At 54.3% G+C, this 15,098-nt stretch overlaps 5 protein-coding genes across 8 annotated transcripts in view; 2 read left to right on the top strand and 3 right to left on the bottom strand.

The window, feature by feature from the left end:
- Positions 1–322: 322 nt before the first annotated feature.
- On the bottom strand, positions 323–1,956 carry LOC105982900 (chromosome unknown open reading frame, human C16orf86). The gene is made up of 4 exons (XM_013012632.1): positions 1,873–1,956; positions 1,429–1,658; positions 849–1,027; positions 323–774 (listed from the first exon to the last, which is right to left on the bottom strand). Exons 1-4 carry the CDS (start codon positions 1,954–1,956, stop codon positions 323–325), a joined length of 945 nt encoding a protein of 314 aa, XP_012868086.1.
- Positions 1,957–2,206: 250 nt separating this feature from the next.
- Enkd1 (enkurin domain containing 1) lies at positions 2,207–6,793 on the top strand. Of its 2 annotated transcripts, XM_013012629.1 has the most exons (7): positions 2,207–2,569; positions 2,666–2,860; positions 3,735–3,907; positions 5,736–5,861; positions 5,964–6,127; positions 6,224–6,360; positions 6,441–6,793. In XM_013012629.1, exons 1-7 carry the CDS (start codon positions 2,485–2,487, stop codon positions 6,599–6,601), a joined length of 1,041 nt encoding a protein of 346 aa, XP_012868083.1. In that variant the 5' UTR covers positions 2,207–2,484; the 3' UTR covers positions 6,602–6,793. The 2 variants fall into 2 exon arrangements, with proteins under 2 accessions (XP_012868083.1, XP_012868084.1); XM_013012630.1 differs by lacking the exon at positions 5,736–5,861.
- Positions 6,794–7,204: 411 nt separating this feature from the next.
- Positions 7,205–9,033, bottom strand: Pard6a (par-6 family cell polarity regulator alpha). The gene is made up of 3 exons (XM_013012631.1): positions 8,884–9,033; positions 8,276–8,498; positions 7,205–8,073 (listed from the first exon to the last, which is right to left on the bottom strand). Exons 1-3 carry the CDS (start codon positions 8,944–8,946, stop codon positions 7,322–7,324), a joined length of 1,038 nt encoding a protein of 345 aa, XP_012868085.1. The 5' UTR covers positions 8,947–9,033; the 3' UTR covers positions 7,205–7,321.
- Positions 9,034–9,621: 588 nt separating this feature from the next.
- Positions 9,622–12,371, top strand: Acd (adrenocortical dysplasia homolog (mouse)). 3 transcript variants are annotated; one of them, XM_013012919.1, is made up of 11 exons: positions 9,622–9,789; positions 9,862–9,998; positions 10,144–10,237; positions 10,326–10,402; positions 10,578–10,622; positions 10,728–10,762; positions 10,895–11,046; positions 11,129–11,228; positions 11,612–11,964; positions 12,105–12,196; positions 12,274–12,371. In XM_013012919.1, the coding sequence occupies exons 1-11, from the start codon at positions 9,691–9,693 to the stop codon at positions 12,350–12,352; spliced, it is 1,263 nt and encodes a 420-aa protein (XP_012868373.1). In that variant the 5' UTR covers positions 9,622–9,690; the 3' UTR covers positions 12,353–12,371. The 3 variants fall into 3 exon arrangements, with proteins under 3 accessions (XP_012868373.1, XP_012868371.1, XP_012868372.1); XM_013012917.1 differs by having other exon boundaries at positions 9,643–9,789; positions 10,871–11,046; XM_013012918.1 differs by having other exon boundaries at positions 9,643–9,789; positions 10,871–11,046; positions 11,612–11,999; positions 12,274–12,362.
- A 42-nt stretch (positions 12,372–12,413) lies between these two features.
- The window catches only part of Rltpr (RGD motif, leucine rich repeats, tropomodulin domain and proline-rich containing), a 16,716-nt gene continuing 14,031 nt past the window's right edge, over positions 12,414–15,098 (bottom strand). The window contains exons 35-40 of the mRNA XM_013012661.1: positions 13,852–13,888; positions 13,631–13,702; positions 13,287–13,508; positions 13,047–13,127; positions 12,672–12,749; positions 12,414–12,592 (exon numbers count right to left, since the gene is read on the bottom strand). Of these exons, the coding sequence (XP_012868115.1) occupies positions 12,480–12,592; positions 12,672–12,749; positions 13,047–13,127; positions 13,287–13,508; positions 13,631–13,702; positions 13,852–13,888 (603 nt within the window). The 3' untranslated portion in view covers positions 12,414–12,479. The remainder of the gene's footprint in view (positions 12,593–12,671; positions 12,750–13,046; positions 13,128–13,286; positions 13,509–13,630; positions 13,703–13,851; positions 13,889–15,098) is intronic.

Genomic DNA, 15,098 nt, shown 5'->3' with positions numbered 1-15,098 from the left:
CCACTTTGGACTCAGAACTGGGATGGTACCCAGGCATCTGTTATTTGTCACGGTCCTAACTTGGCCAATTGGTCTCAAACCTTGTATAGGTGAGTTCTCCACCCTTCTTCCCAACCTCTTTTCACAATTGAGGCATCGTATTTGGGGAGACATGGTCTTAGAAAAGGAAACATTTATTTCCAGTGAGCTCAAGATCTCAAATAGGGGCAGAGACCAAACTCCCGCTCCCACCCCCACTCCCCATCCACCTAATTGGCCTAGACCCATAGGCTACAGCCCTGGTTCCGGCCTGAGAGGAGGGAAGCCCCCTCTGTGGAGATGCTCACTTGTACTGAGGGGAGAGTGGGGGAACAAGGGGGGCAGCGCAGACACTCAGCATCTTGTCAATGTCCACCTGGGTTAACTTATCCATCTCAGCTTTGAGGCTGCCACTCACCCTCAGGCTGGACAGAACCCCAGGCTCCTCTCCTCCAGTCTTTTCTCCCAGGGGAGGTACCAGGGGGGGAACAAGAGCATGAGTAGGGGGCACTAACACATTGGGGCAGGAAGGCAAAGCAAGGCCTAAGCCCAGCTCACCTGCCATGGGCAGCAAGGCCTGAAGCTGCTCCACACCTGCCTCCTCAGGAACCAAGGCCAACTCCGACTCGGGCTCCACTTCAGTCTCCCCATCTCCCTCCCCTGCCTGGTTCAGCTCAGGGTTGCAGTAATTGATGTACTGGTACAGGGGTCGCAGGCGCTGGGCCTTTCCTGTAAGAACCCGTGGCAGAGCAAAGGCTGGAGCACCAGGCTGTACCCTATCAGGTTGAGCAGGTGGGGGAAGAAAGGAAGATCCAGGGACTGCCACTCACGCTCTAACCCCAAGGTCTCTGGGGGTGCAGATGCTGTGTTAGCTGTAACCGGGAGTACAGGAGCCCCCAGACTCTTGCGTTTCTTGGCTTTTTTGTGCTGTTTGGCTGATGGTGAGGGCTCCCTCTGGCTGCTCTCCTGTTCCTCCTTCTGCAGCCCCGGTGACAGTTCAGCTTCAACCCTAGGATGGAGTATGATGGCTAGAACTTGGGAAGGGCTGGGCTGTCTAAGCCAGGGACAAGAGGCTGGAGGAGACAGCCTGAAAGCTCTGGCTCCTGTGCCTTGAGCCTAGGGATTAGCCCTGCCATCCACCACCGCAGGCTTAGAGAGCTATCCCTTTACTGGTCAGCAAAACCCAAGGCCCAGTAGGGGCCCAATGCTCCTGTGAGCTCAGTCCTCTGGAAGCTCCATCTCTCTTGGTGTTCCTACACCAGGGCTCTTGAGAAACAGGATTAGAGACTGATGGTAGGGGCAGAGCATGAGAATCTGTCCTGCCGGTGTGGTGTTTACTATCTAGGGACTCCTGAGTCATGAAACCCTCCCTCTAGCCCTGCAATTCCTTCACTCTGAAAGCCCCCTCACTTGAAGGGTTTCCTCTTGGGCCCATGGCTGGGCCTGGGGGTGGAAGCCAAAGGCCTGGGGCCTCTCTCCTCTCCTGGTTCCGCCTTTGGACCAAGCCCCTCTTCCTCAGTCTTGAGACCTTCCTCCTGGAGCTCTGATTCACAGCTGTGCTCTGATGAACACTTGATTTCACTCGGGGTCCTGCTGGCATCCTGTGCTGGCACCAGGCGCTTGTCTTCCATCACTGGACACTGGAGATGATACATACATAATCAGTCACTATAGCCCGGCGAAGGATATAGCAATCAGTCAATCATTGGATGCCCAACATGGGCCACCAAATACAAGATAAAGCCCGCTAGCCCAGATAGAGCCCTCTCTGCCTGTAAGGCCTGGCCTGACAGGGAGTTGGATCACTCAGGGTTCAGGGTTCAGAGCTCCAAAAAGTTAGCAGGCCTGGGTCACCTCAGGGTTCTCCACGACCTGGGATGACCCCACGGTTGCCCCTTCCTGGGACCCTGGCTGTCTTTTGGCGCCGGTCGAGATCATGGCTACGCTGAGTTAGCTCATCCCTGGACAGCTGCTAGAAGAGGACTGGTCCAGAAGAAGCTTTACTAGTGGATTCTGTGTTGATAGGGGTTGCAGCTGAAAAGAGAAACTGGTGGTTGTTCCTCCAAAACCATCATCCAGAACTACAAGTCCCAGAAGTCTTTTCGAGATCATTGACCGCTGACCTCAGAGACGGAAGCCTTTGTTGCCTAGCAACAACAACTCCCGTCCGGTTGCAGCTGGCGGCAAAACTGCTGGAGTGAGATCTCCTGCCCCGGCGTTCTAGGGCGCGGGGCGGGCGAACCCCTCCGAGGAGTAGGCGAGGATAAGGGTGGTGGAAGCAGTGGGCGCAGGCCGGGTTTCAGGGCCCGACGGGAGACAGGGTGGGGCTAGGAAAAGGGGGCGCGGTCGGGCTGCGGAGTTTGAGCGGAGAGCGTGCGCGCGCGCGGGGCCGGGGAAGCGGGGCCGGGGCGAGAGATGCCCCGCGCGACGGGCGGCGGTGCACCGTTGTAGGACGACAACCGCAGCATGTGCGAGGGCCCTTCCCGCATCTCGGGGCCCATCCCCCCAGACCCTACGCTCTGCCCTGACTACTACAGGCGACCCGCCTCGGGTGAGTTGCTGGGGTGGGGTGGGGGAGCTCCCGCGGCGAGGCCCGAACCTTGTTCCCCCACCTGAGCCTCCAATTTCTCTCCTTCCTGCCTCTCAGCCCAAGGACGCCTTGAGGGAAACGCGCTGAAGATGGACCTGCTGACTTCATGCCGCGACCCAGACTTCAGCTCTACTCGTGGCCCCCGCACCAGGCCGGGAGCCCGAGAGATCCTGGAACGTGGCCAGCGCGGCGTGGGGGATGTGTTGCTGCAGCTAGGGGGCATCTCGCTCAGTCCAGGGGTCTCTTCCAAGAGTAAGTCCCCACCAGATGGGGCAGTGAGGCAGTTGGAAGTCAAAAGCCAAGATCAAAAGCGGTTATTCACGTATGTAATCCTAGCTACTCAGGGGGCTGAGATCTGAGGATTGCGCTGTTCCAAACTAACCAGGGCAGGGGAGTCCATGAGACTCTTATCCCCATTTAACCCACAAAAAGCCAGAAGTGCAGCTGAGGCTGTAATTATAGAGTACTAGCCTTGAGCACAAAAGTTCAGGGACAGCACTCAGACCCTGAATTCAAGTCCCATCACACACACACACACACACACACACACACACACACACACACACTCCTTCTTTTTTTGCCCTGAGCATAGGCTTTATCTCTGTGTCTCTCAGTACCTCCCATATAAAAGGAAAAGCAACTGTACTCCTCTCAGGAGGTGACTGAAGGACTGAATGAGATATTCTACCTTCATGCATTCATGCATCAGTGGAAGGTTTATTGCCCACTGTGTGTCAAGCCAGAAGTGCTAGGAAAACAGAATTAAAGACAAACTTAGGCCACCATCAGTTCCTGGTGGAAGCAATAAACAAGTGAAGACAGGATCATTAATATTAAACTTTCCTGTAAAAATGTAGAAAGTAATCAGGCGATACTTAGACATGAAAGGAAGGGAACAAGGTAATGTAGTTGTGTGTGTGTGTATTGTCGAACTTAGGTGAAGATGCCAGGGAGATCTTTTTATTGTTTCTGTGATTATGGGAATTAAACCCAAGGGCCTCACAGGGCATACAACCTATCACTTTCTGGGAGCCCTTTCTGGGAAGTGAGCCTGTGTATGATCTAGTATGAGTTGTGTTGCATAGGCCATATATGGGGCAAAGCCAGGCATCACTTTTTCCTCCAGGGAAGGATCCTAAAGACTATGAGAAGGAAAACCTGAGGCGAATCAAAGAAATTCAGAAGCGCTTCCGAGAGCAGGAACGCAACCGGGAACAGGGCCAGCCCAGGCCCCTGAAGGCACTGTGGCGCTCACCCAAGTATGATAAGGTGGAGTCCCGAGTCAAGACCCGAATGCAGGTACCTCTCCTAGGAAGCCAACAGGCATTTATAACCCATTTATGGGGGAAGGAACGAGGAAATCACAAGAGGCTCTAGTAACAAAAGGACTAAGAAGCTGGGCACTGGTGGCTCACACCTGTAATCCTAGCTACTCAGGAGGCTGAGATCTGAGGATCGCGGTTTAAAGCCAGCCTGGGCAGGAAAGTCCCTGAGACTCTTATTTCCAGTAAACCACCAGAAAACCAGAAGTGGTGTTGTGGCTCAAGTGGCAGAGCGCTTGCCTTGAGCTGAAGAGCTGAAGGACAGCACCCAAGCCCAGAGTTCAAGCCCCACAACCAACCAAAAAAGAAAAGAAAAAGGACTAGGAGACACTTGGCACTTCTGCAGAGGGATGTGGGATCCTTTTCAGAGGTGGTGATCACTGGGCCAATCCTGAGGAACAAATAAGAATTAGATAAAAGGAGAATGGAAGAGAGTATTCCATTGAGATGGAACCTCCCAGGTAGAAGTTCTGAGGCCAGAGTGAGTATGGGTAGTGGGGATACTAGGTAAGTTCACTGAAGAGCATGAGCGAAGAAAATCATGAGCTATTTGTACCCATATCTTAGAGATGACTAAATTATTTGTTAGCATTCTTTTTTGTTTTTGTCTGTTGTGGGCCTTGAATTCACAGCCTGGGCACTGTTTCTGAGCTTTTTCACTCAAGGCTGGTACTCTACCACTTTTGAGCCACAGTGCCATTTATGGTCTTCTGGTGGTTAATTGGAGATAAGAGTCTCACAGACTCCTGCCTGGGCTGGCTTTGTACCATGATCCTCAGATCTCAGCCTCCTGAGTAGCTACGATTATAGATATGAGCCACCAGTGGCTGACTTTATTTTTATGTTTTATTTGTGGTGCTAAGCATGCCTTTGCCATTGTGTCTTTTTTTTTTTTTGTCTTCAGACAAGGTCTTACTATGTAGCATAGCCTCAAACTTGAGCCTCAGCCTCTGAGTGCTAGGATTACAGGCAAGTGCCATAATTCCTGACAACACTTATTTCTGAGGACAGCTAAGGAGGGTAGGGGTGGGATTATGGTGGTGACATTGTCTTGGGTAGTCACCATTTCTTTATCCAGAAACCCAGAAAAAGGATCTGGATTGAGAGAAAAGACAAGGTCACATGAGGCTATACTGAGGGAGAAGCATCCGTGGAATGCCCAGGGGGTGGGAATATGTCCAGGAAGCAGATGGACACTTAGGCCTGAATCTCAGGCATGAGACCAAGAAGTTATTGACAAGCAGGTTGAGACCAAAGAACAGCCCTCTGGGTTTGTGGACCTGGAGGCCAGTCCTTAGTGACCTTGGGGAACTAAAGCTAGGAGGCTTGGCTAAGAAGAGCAGTAGCTGGGCCAGAACTGAGGCTGGTAGAGAGGTGCTTTGTTTTCTTAAAAAATGTGAGAGATGCCAGGCGCCGGTGGCTCACGCCTTTAATCCTAGCTATTCAGGAAGCTGAGATTTGAGGATCACGGTTCAAAGTCAGCCCGGGCAGGAAAGTCTGTGAGACTCTTATCTGCAATAAACCACTAGAAACGTGGAAGTGGTGCTGTGGCTCAAGTGGGAGAGCATTTGCCTTTTTGCTGAAGTGCTCAGAGACAGCGCCTAAGCCCAGAGTTCAAGCCCCACGACTGACAAAAAAAAAAAAAAAAAGTGAGAGATGTGTGTTTAAATGTTGATGAGGAGAAGTGCTCCCAAATCCATAGGATTTAGGATAGAAAAGTCCTTAAAGGCAGGAGAGACAGAGAGGCCTGGCCTGCTTGAGACCCAAACCTCAGCCTGATTCCTGTGCTGTACCCTGTCCTCCAGGAATCTGTCCAAACCTCTGTGCCACAGCCTGCCCACTTTCTGCGGGCACACTCCCGCTGTGGCCCTGGACTCCCGCCATCCCGTGTCCCTAGTCCCCAGCTCACTCTTCCAGGTCCCAAAGCAAAGGTGAGAAGACATTTGGGACTAGCAGGTGGTTGGGCAGGGATCCTGGGGGTTGGGGAGCATGGACAAAACACATGTCCCCTCCATTCTTGTTGTATCCTGCAGGGGCCAGACCTAGGTGTGGACTTCATTAGACACAATGCTCGAGCTGCCAAGAGGGCCCCCCGGCGCCATTCCCGCTCACTGCAAGTCCTCGCACAGGTTCTGGAGCAGAAACAGCAAGCCCAGGAACACTACAACACTACACAGAAGGGCCACGTGCCCCAGTAGTAGGTCCTATTGCCTGACAGCCAGGGAGAGGGGTGCTTGTAGTGGGAGCCGGTCTTTACCCTGGTGTCATCAACCCTGGGCTTGTGCATCTGCAGCTTGTTAGAACGCAGAGATCTATGGCGCCGGGAAGCTGAGGCCCGCCAGAATAACCAGCCAGACCCTGCCATGCCTCCTGGCCACACTCGCATGCCTGAGAGCCAGCGGCTGGAGACACTGAACAATCTTCTCCAGAGTGAGTACTTGGGCAGGGGTGTCTGGAGGGGAGCCCACTGGAGACCATTCACCCCTCCCAAGCACTCACTATTCCTGTAGGCCAGAGTCAGCTGCTACGTGAGCTGGTACTACTGCCTGCTGGCGCAGACTCACTAAGAGCCCAGAGTCACCGGGCTGAGCTGGACAGGAAGCTGGTGCAAATAGAAGAGGCCATCAAGATTTTTTCTCGACCCAAAGTGTTTGTGAAGATGGATACCTGAGCCTTTTGTGAGGGCCAGTGACAAAGAGATCCATGCTGACCTTCTCTACACAGAGCTGCACAGGGCAGGATCAAGCCCTACCAGGAGAAGTCAGAAGCAGTGGGGTGTACAGTATCCTCAGAGTAATCTTTCCAGTTACCCATGGCTGCAGAAGGGCCATTCCAGCCTTTCAGCCTCTTTGTCAAAATTAAACTTTTTACACACAATGTGGTTTGGTTCTATACAAGCTTTTCTTTCTTTATTTTGGTTGGTCATGGAGTATGAATTCAGTACCTGGGCTCTATCCTTGAGCTCTTTTGCTTAGGGTTAGCGCGCTACCACTTTGAACCACAGCTCCACTTCTGGTTCTCTTGTGGTTTATTAGAGAAAAGAGACTCACGGACTTTTCTGCTTAGTCTGTTTTGAACTGCGATCCTCAGATCTCAGCCTCCTGAGTAGCTAGTATTACAGGCATGAGGCACTGGTGCCTGCCAAGCCTAGTGGCCCTTCTATTGCTTGATTATGGGAAAGTTGTCCCACTGCTCTGTCACTCCTGTCTTAAGGCAGAAGGCAGGTTTGTAGGATCAGGGAGGGGGCTGGAGCTGGAACACAGAAGGACCATCTCTGTATTTATAGAAAACTTTTAATGTTCCCCAAGTGAGCAAGCTAAAACCCCCTACCAAGAAGTCTTTCTGCCATGTTTCAGCAGCCTACAGTGACAAGAAACTACATCTTTGCCTGTCAGAGGCTGAAGCCACTACCATCTCCTCGAATGCCACTCCCCCAGACAGAGCTGGTCTGCTCCTGGCCATTCAGGGAAGGCAGAGAGCTACCAATACCAGGAAGTAGGCAGCCAGGTTGCAGGTCCCAGCATGGAGACCCCTGAGACAGCCCATTAGAACAGGAAGGGTGGCGATTCTCCATGACCAGGTCACTGGTGTCATCATCACTGTCCGCCTCAGCAGGCCCAGGCCCTGTAGATGGTGGCCTTGTTAGACGCCCAGATGCCCCTCGCACCACATTATTGCGCTGGTTGGCAGGCTTGACAGTGACAATGAGGTTATGGCTGTTGGCGACCATCATGTCTGTTACTTGGTCCAAAGTCTTGCCAGCCACCTCAATGCCATTAACCTCGAGGATCTCATCACTGACTGCCAGTAGCCCTGTACTCTCAGCCAGGCCCCCACGTACCAGGCGGGAGATGAAGATGCCTGGGACCCGCTCCAGGCCCTGGGGAGCCACACGCATGCTCATGCCATCTCGGATATAGAAGCCCAGGGGGCGGTCTGAACCATGCTTGTGCAGTCGCACCCGTCGATGGGTTTCAGGCAGTAGGTCCACATCTATGACTGAAGAGACCTGGCGGAAATCTTGGGGCAAGCTGATTAGCAAGGGTGGCCGGGTGCGTAGGGATGCCACTGGCCGCAGCAGGAGCCCTTTCTTACGCCGTTGCAGGGAGTTGGATGCAAAAGCCAGGCCACTGGAGTCTGCTTCTGCAGTGAGGAGAATGCTGAGATCAGAGACTGTTGCCCCAGGGGGGCCCTTTACAGGGGTCAGCATTGCTATTTCCTGTCACTTGGAGGTCAGGCCAAGGGCAAGGACTGCAAAAAGTGCACCCTGGGGTGTGGATAATGCTGTAGACCTGCCCTGTCACCCTACCCCAAGCAAGCTCCACACTGTATCCCCCATTCTCACCCCGCTTCTGCACTAGTAGACGTAGTGGTGGGGGCCCGCTGGCCAGGGCCCGGTGCAGGCTGTCATCGTTGGTGAGGGGCAGCAAGTCACCATGAGCATCCGTATAACCAAGCAGCACGTCCAGGCCTGGGATCTGGTGTACCGCACGCAGCAACCTCGAGAACTCTTGGAAGCCACTCACCGAAGCGCGGGGCAGCGCAAAGCGTCGGAACTCAGCGTCAAACTGGAGATCCAGGGTTGGGGGAGACAGGGATTGTTTGGGCGAGAGAGAAGTCAGGACAGAGCCGGTGTCCCTTTCTCACCACTGGTCTGAGGGTGGCAGAGGTGGGAAAGAAAGGGCTGCTGCAAAAACTGCTGCAGCCTTAAGCCTAGACCTCAGCTTCAGTACAAGGGACGCTGTCCAAGGTCTTCCCCTCCTCCCCCCGCCCGCCCATACCCAAGCCACAGGAGACTGGAGACACGCAGTGGGGGAAGGAGAATGGAAGGAATGCTGCCAGAAAAACAGAATGGGACATAGAGGATGGAGGACAGAAAGAGGGATGGACACCAAGGAGCAGGGAAGGGAGGAAGAAGGAATTGGAAGCGCCGGGGGCCGGAGGAGCCCTTACTTTGCTCTTCACCTCGACGATGCTGTCGGGACTGCGTGCTGGAGTCCGCTGCGGCCTGGCCATGGTGGGGACGGGCGGGCGGGGGCCCGTGCCCCAGGCAGCCCGCCGAGGCGCAGGTGCACAGCCTCGCCGGCCCGCTCGCGCCGCCCCGCCCCTGGCGGTAGCACTCGCCCCGCCCTTCCACCTCGACCATGACGTCACGGGGTCCGCGACGCGGAGGAACGCGGAGTCCACGTTTCCTAGGAAACGGAGGTGGAGAAGAGTCTTCCTCTGCTCTTACGTCATTACGCTATAGTGCATGCGACCGGGAATCTGAGGGCGGAGGGGGACGACTCGGCCAATCGGAGGGTAGAATCAGGGAACTGTCAATTATGCGCCGTTAGCTGTTATTTCCACTGGCTTTACGAGACCGCGTATTCTGTAGATGGGGAACGTCAGAATTGTTCTGAATCCCTCGGAGTCACACGACACTGGCGTGGTTTCGCGCCAACGCTCAGCCGCAGATGCCTTCTTCGCAGATGCCTTTCCTTCTGGGCCAGGCCTTGGCCCTTCCTTCCAGATGCTGTAGGAGTCTTGAGCCACATCCCAGCAGCTGGGCTGCGGCTCTGAGACCTGACTCCAGCATACCGAGCAGAAACATGCATTTCAAGTGCTGACAGAAAGTCCTTCTGCGCACGCACGAGCGCGGTAGTGGGCGGGGCTTAGGCCTCAAGACCCGCCCAACCACACGCGCTTCCTCTTCCGACTGGAGGCGGAGCCGCGGCGTCCGCGGGAAACCCTGCTCGTCCGTCCCGCCTAGCCGCGGGAATGGCCAACTATGGGAGGCCGGTACTGCGGCCCTGGATTCGAGAGCTGATCCTGGGCTCAGAAACACTCTCAAGCCCACGACCCGGGCAGCTGCTCAAGGTGAGTCTCCACTCGGGGCCCTGAGACGGGACTGGGCAAGTGTAGTAGATTGACGCCAGTCACCGCCTTCAGGTACTTTGGGACTCAGAGACGCCGGGCCCATCCAGTGCCCCCGACTCCCCTGACACCGGAGCCATGCTGCTTGTATCTGACGGGGTCTGCAGCGTCAGATGTCTGGTGACGAGCGAGGCCCTGGACGCCTCAGACTGGTAAGAGAGGCGCCGCCGAACTCAACAGAAAGTTGAGCCTCGAGGTGGGCGGGCCCCGGAGAGTTAGGGAGGAGACTTGTGCTCCCCGCAGGTGGGGCTTGTGTTCAGTAGGGCCAAGCTATGAGGGTCATGTTCTCCGCCGTAGGGAGGAAAAGGAGTTCGGATTCTGCGGGAAAGAGGGCCAGCTGCTGCTGTTGAAGGCCTGTGAGGTCCGCATCCAGGTCGCTGAGGGCGACGTGGTGAGTGGTGAAACTGGCTAGGGTGAGTTTCTGTGCCCGGGTTTTTCGTGACAAACTGTAAGTCTCTCTCCCTCCTCAACTCCTCCAGCCTTCAGAGTTTTACCTCCAGGTGGACCGCTTCACCATGCTGCCCACAGATCAACCCCGTGTACAGGTGACAGATTGGTAAGTGATGTCCCCAACGACAGGTCTGTGAAGCTCAGTAGCAGCGCTCAGGGTTGCCATGTTTGAAGTACGGGTTCCATCCCCCACCCAGTCCTGGCTGGCTGTAGCATAGACCTTTGGATGAGAGGGCTTGGATCCTTAATAACACTGACTTCCTACCTCCTCTTCTCCACAGCAACCAGGACTCAGATGTACAGAAAAAGCTCTATGACTGCCTTGAGTGAGTCTGGGGTTGGGCTCTGAGTATGATTCAGTCAAAGAGTGCCAAATCTGGGTAGACAGGCTTCAGAATTGCGCCTGAGACTTGTCTACTCTGTTTTTATAGGGATCACCTTTCAGAGTCCACTTCTTCCAGTGCAGGTACTGGTCAGGGTTGCCCAGTGATCCTCAGTTTTTTAGTCTCACCTCTCCTACCATCCTGTGCGTCCCAGTGAACACTTCCCACACTTTCTTCTCTTTGGGCTTCAGTCCGATGCCTGGTCCCGTTCCCAGGCCTAACACTGTCTCAGCTTCTGGATGAAGTTCAAGAGGAACAGGAGCACCGGGGGGCGCTAGTACGCCTGGCTGAGAGCTGCCTGATGTTGAAAGGCCCTTGCACAGCGCCCCCTCTCACCCAGTGGGCTGCCTCCTACTGCAATGCAATGGTCAGTCAGTCTGGGGTTTTCTTTGGCAGGTGTCAGGGTGAGGAGTTAGATGAGGGCCAAGTTGAGAGTTCATGTCCTACAGGTAGAAGACATGTACACTGTCTCTGGTTTATTGCTGCACATTTCTGACAATGACCAACAAATTCTGAGATCTCTGGGTTCAAGCCGGAGGGCACAACAAGGTAAGAAAAAGGGCACAACAAGGTAAGGAAAAATAGAGAGGTCAGAAGGGATATTTGGAGTCCAGCGCCCCCACTGTTGAGCCTCTCTAGAGTCACTGGCCCCTGAGCTCTATAGAAATTGTTTATGCTCCTAATCTCCTGTCCTATGACCAGCTCTGTAGGAATTGTTTATGATCTTAATTCCTGTCCATCCTCACCCAGTGGATGAAGAGCTGGTGCTCAGACTATGAGTACTCACTGTCAGTCAGGTTCCTGGGCTACACAGTATGCTATGGAGTGGTATGGGAGTGAACATAGACCCTACCAACTCATATGAGCTCACAGGCCACTCAGCTGGTCTGGGCTGAGAGGGCTGTGCCCACAGTGAGTTCTCTTTTCTCTAGGAACCCCTACCTCACCCAGCCACATGCCACTGGAGGAAAGTGGTGCCAGCATCAGCCTTTTGCCTGCCCTGTCCTTGGTTACTCCAGAACTAGAGCAGGAAGACAGCTCCTCATCCCCACCAGCCAACTGCTCAGCCTCTAAAATCTTAACCCACAGCCCCCAACACCCCAGTTGTGTATCCGCTTCTTGTACTCCCACATTCTCACCCATTGGCCATGCCCCCAGTCAACACGGGGCCTCTGTTACCAAAGCCCAGAAGCTGGAGTTCAAAGAAGTAGAGTTGTCCCCCCAAAATGGGCAGCGTCTTCCAATGACCCCAGCCAAAGGCACCCAGGAGCCCTGCTCTGTCTGGGTGAGCATTTACTCTGCAATTGGAAGGGAGATAGGGTAGGGCTTTGGGTAGAGATGGGGCGAGGGGTGGGAGGGTGGAACACAGGCTTGGATGGAATTAGGGGTCCTTATTGGCTCCTCCAAATACCACCCCCATTCTAGGAGCCCCCAAAGAGACATCGTGATGGCTCTGCTTTCCAATATAAGTATGAGCCACCCTGTGCCTCCCTCCGTGCCCAAGTCCAAGCTGCCAGGTGTGTATCTAGGGCTGCCTATTTTGTTGATCATCAGCCTGGGGCAACCTTAATTCACAGACATGGTTTCTTTCCAGGCTCCCTCCTCAGCTTGTGGCCTGGGCTTTGCAGTACTTGATGGAACCACAGCCAGACACCGAGCTAACTCAGGTGTGAGAGCTCCTACGAGTACATGAGGTGACGCAGCCACACAGGTGTATGCTGAGGTGTGGACAGACAGTGCTCCCTGCGCTCTGTTTCCTTCAAATTTTTTAATAAAATAATCTCATGCGGCAGGAAAGGATCAGGGATTGGGGCCGCCGCCTCTTTGGTCTGTGGCTGGGGAGGGTGGGCTCCGCTCAGGGCTTGAGGGCTCTGTGGGCTGTGGGAGCAGAGGCTCGGTTCCAAGACCAGATCCTGTGAAGGGAGAAAGGAAGGGTCAGGGCTGTGCTGAGCAGTCCTGTTACCCTCCCAGCTGGCCCTGGCCCCTTCTTACCTAGGCTTGGGGATGGGGGTGCCTCAAGTTTCGGCCTGCGCTTGAGGACTGGGGAGCGCTGCAGCCGCAGGGGCCGTTCTGAGGGACACAAAAATGGTTGCTGACTGTCTAGACCCAGCCTTTTCCCCCACCTTCAAGCCATGTAAAAGCGTGCACATGCTTTTCCATACTCTGTCCTCCCACCCCTGGCAAAGGTTGCGTTTCATGAGGGAGAGTTAGAGCTAATAAGGAGAGCTTGCCAAACTCTTACACCCTGATTTCCTTAGTCTTCACGTCACTGTGGCCCCCTCCACCAGGAAGCACCAGGTAGGAAGCCCCAGAGCCCACCCTCCCCCATTTTCTGCACTCAAGCACACGTGGAGGTATCTCCCTCACCAGCAGGGGCCTGGAGCTGGTCCTCATGCACAGACACTGCTCGTCGCCCTGCTGAGAGAGGCCGTGGCCTCAACTGGCCATCTAGGGGAGGCCAGGGTATCAGGGTCTGAGCCCAACAGCTGCTTCCCCCCAGCCCTTGCCTCCCACCTTCAGGGTCCCCAGAGGAGCCGAGTTCCCAGCAGGGACACTTTTCCAGTCCTCAGCCCATGATTAGAATAGGAGAGAGGGGTGCCTGCCTACCTTCATTCCTGGAGCCCAAGCAAGGGTCCTCTGGGAGGCCCAGGATGTCTGGAGAGGGGCTGCCTCTTCGGGGGCTTGGGCTAGGACAAGGAGAAGGGGGACCTGGACCATCCTGTTGGCCCCAACCTCGGCCTCTGAGCTCTGCGTTCAGTTGCTGCCCCAGTGTCTTCCAGGTGGTAGACTCAGGCCCATGGCCCCCTGGGCCAGGTCTGCATGAGGAGTCTGCGGGAAGGAAGGTGTCGGTCACAATCTGAGCCCAGCCTAGACATGGGTCTGAGCAATGGTTTGACCCCTTCCTGGCCCATCCCTGCAACTCCCCAACACACGCAGTGGCTCTCACTCACCAGCAGACACAGAGTGAGTGCGAGACTTGATTGAGATGGGAGGAGTCTCCGTGGAACTGTCCATAATGTCACCTGCAAGGGGGGGCTGGGGGCTCAGGCACCAGACCTTAGGGATGAGGGCAAGAAAAACCTGACCTCCCCCAGGAGAACACGTGCCTTGGAGACTACCTCTAAGGACACTAGCTCCCCGTAAATGGACTCTTACCCATGGTCCCACTTACCATCTGAGCCAGCTTTCTTGATTTCACCATCTTTGCTCTGTAAGAAAAAAGGCAGTCAAACCCAGGTCCTGCTCCCTTCATTCTAGTCTTGTCCTTTTCTTTGGTCCTTTGGTGATACTGGGGTTTGGACTCAGGACCTCTCTGTTGCTAGGCAGGCATTCTTCCACTTGAGCCATGCCTCCAATGCCTTTTTGCCTTAGTCAGGGTCTTGCTTTATGTAGTGGACAGCCTGGTCTACTTGTGCTTTTCTGTCGATGGGGATGGCAGGTGCATGCCACTGTGCCCAGTCACTGTGCTTTTCTTATAGCTAGGATAACATGTGCACCACCTTGCCCAGCCATTGGTTTGAGTCTCCATTTTTTGCCTTTTTTTTTTTCCGCTGGTTGTGGGGTTTGAACTCTGGGCCTGGGCGCTGTCACTCAGCTCTTCAGCTTAAGGAATGCTCTACCACTTGAGCCATGGAGCCAGTTCTGGTTTTCTGGTGGTTAATTAGAGATAAGAGTCTCACAAACTTTCCTGACCAGACTGGCTTTTGAACCATGATCCTCAGATCTCAGCCTCCTGAGTAGCGAGGATTACAGGCGAGTCACCAGCACCTGGTTGAGTCTCCATTTTTTTTTTTTTTGGTCCAGTCGTGGAGCCTGAACTCTGGGCCTGGGCGCTGTCCCTCAGCTCTTCAGCTCAAGGCTAGTGCTCTACCACTTGAGCCACAGCGCCACTTCTGGCTTTTTTCTTTTTGCTTAGGTGGTGCTGAGGAATCGAACCCAGGGCCTCGTGCATGCAAGGCAAGCGCTCTACCACTGAGCCACCTTCCCAGACCTCAGCATCAAATATGTTCTGACATTACTTTCATGTCTGGTGATAGTCCTCATGAAGCTTATTGTCTAGTGAGAGAAAACAACTAGTAATAAATAAAGAGCTAAAAAATCCAAGAGAAGGGGGCTGGGAAGGTAGCTCAGTGGTAGAGCGCTTGCCTTGCATGCCTGAGGCCATGGGTTCTATTCCTCAACACCACATAAGCAAAAAGAAAAAAGCAGGAAGTGGCGCTGTGGCTCAAGTGGTAGAGCGCTAGTCTTGAGCTGAGGAGCTGAGGGACAGCGCCCAGGCCCAGAGTTCAGGCCCCACGACTGGACCCCCCCCCAAAAAAAAATAAAATAAAAAAGCCAAGAGAATAAATATATGTGCATTATTGTAATAAAAGCGTAGTTTATAAGAAAGGGTATCATTGAGTTATGAGCTAAAGGCAT

The sequence above is a fragment of the Dipodomys ordii genome, unplaced genomic scaffold, assembly GCF_000151885.1.
Source record: "Dipodomys ordii isolate 6190 unplaced genomic scaffold, Dord_2.0 Scaffold18, whole genome shotgun sequence".
NCBI lineage: Eukaryota > Metazoa > Chordata > Mammalia > Rodentia > Heteromyidae > Dipodomys > Dipodomys ordii.
Note: the sequence above shows the minus strand (reverse complement) of the source record. Positions and strands in the feature narration are given on the sequence as shown.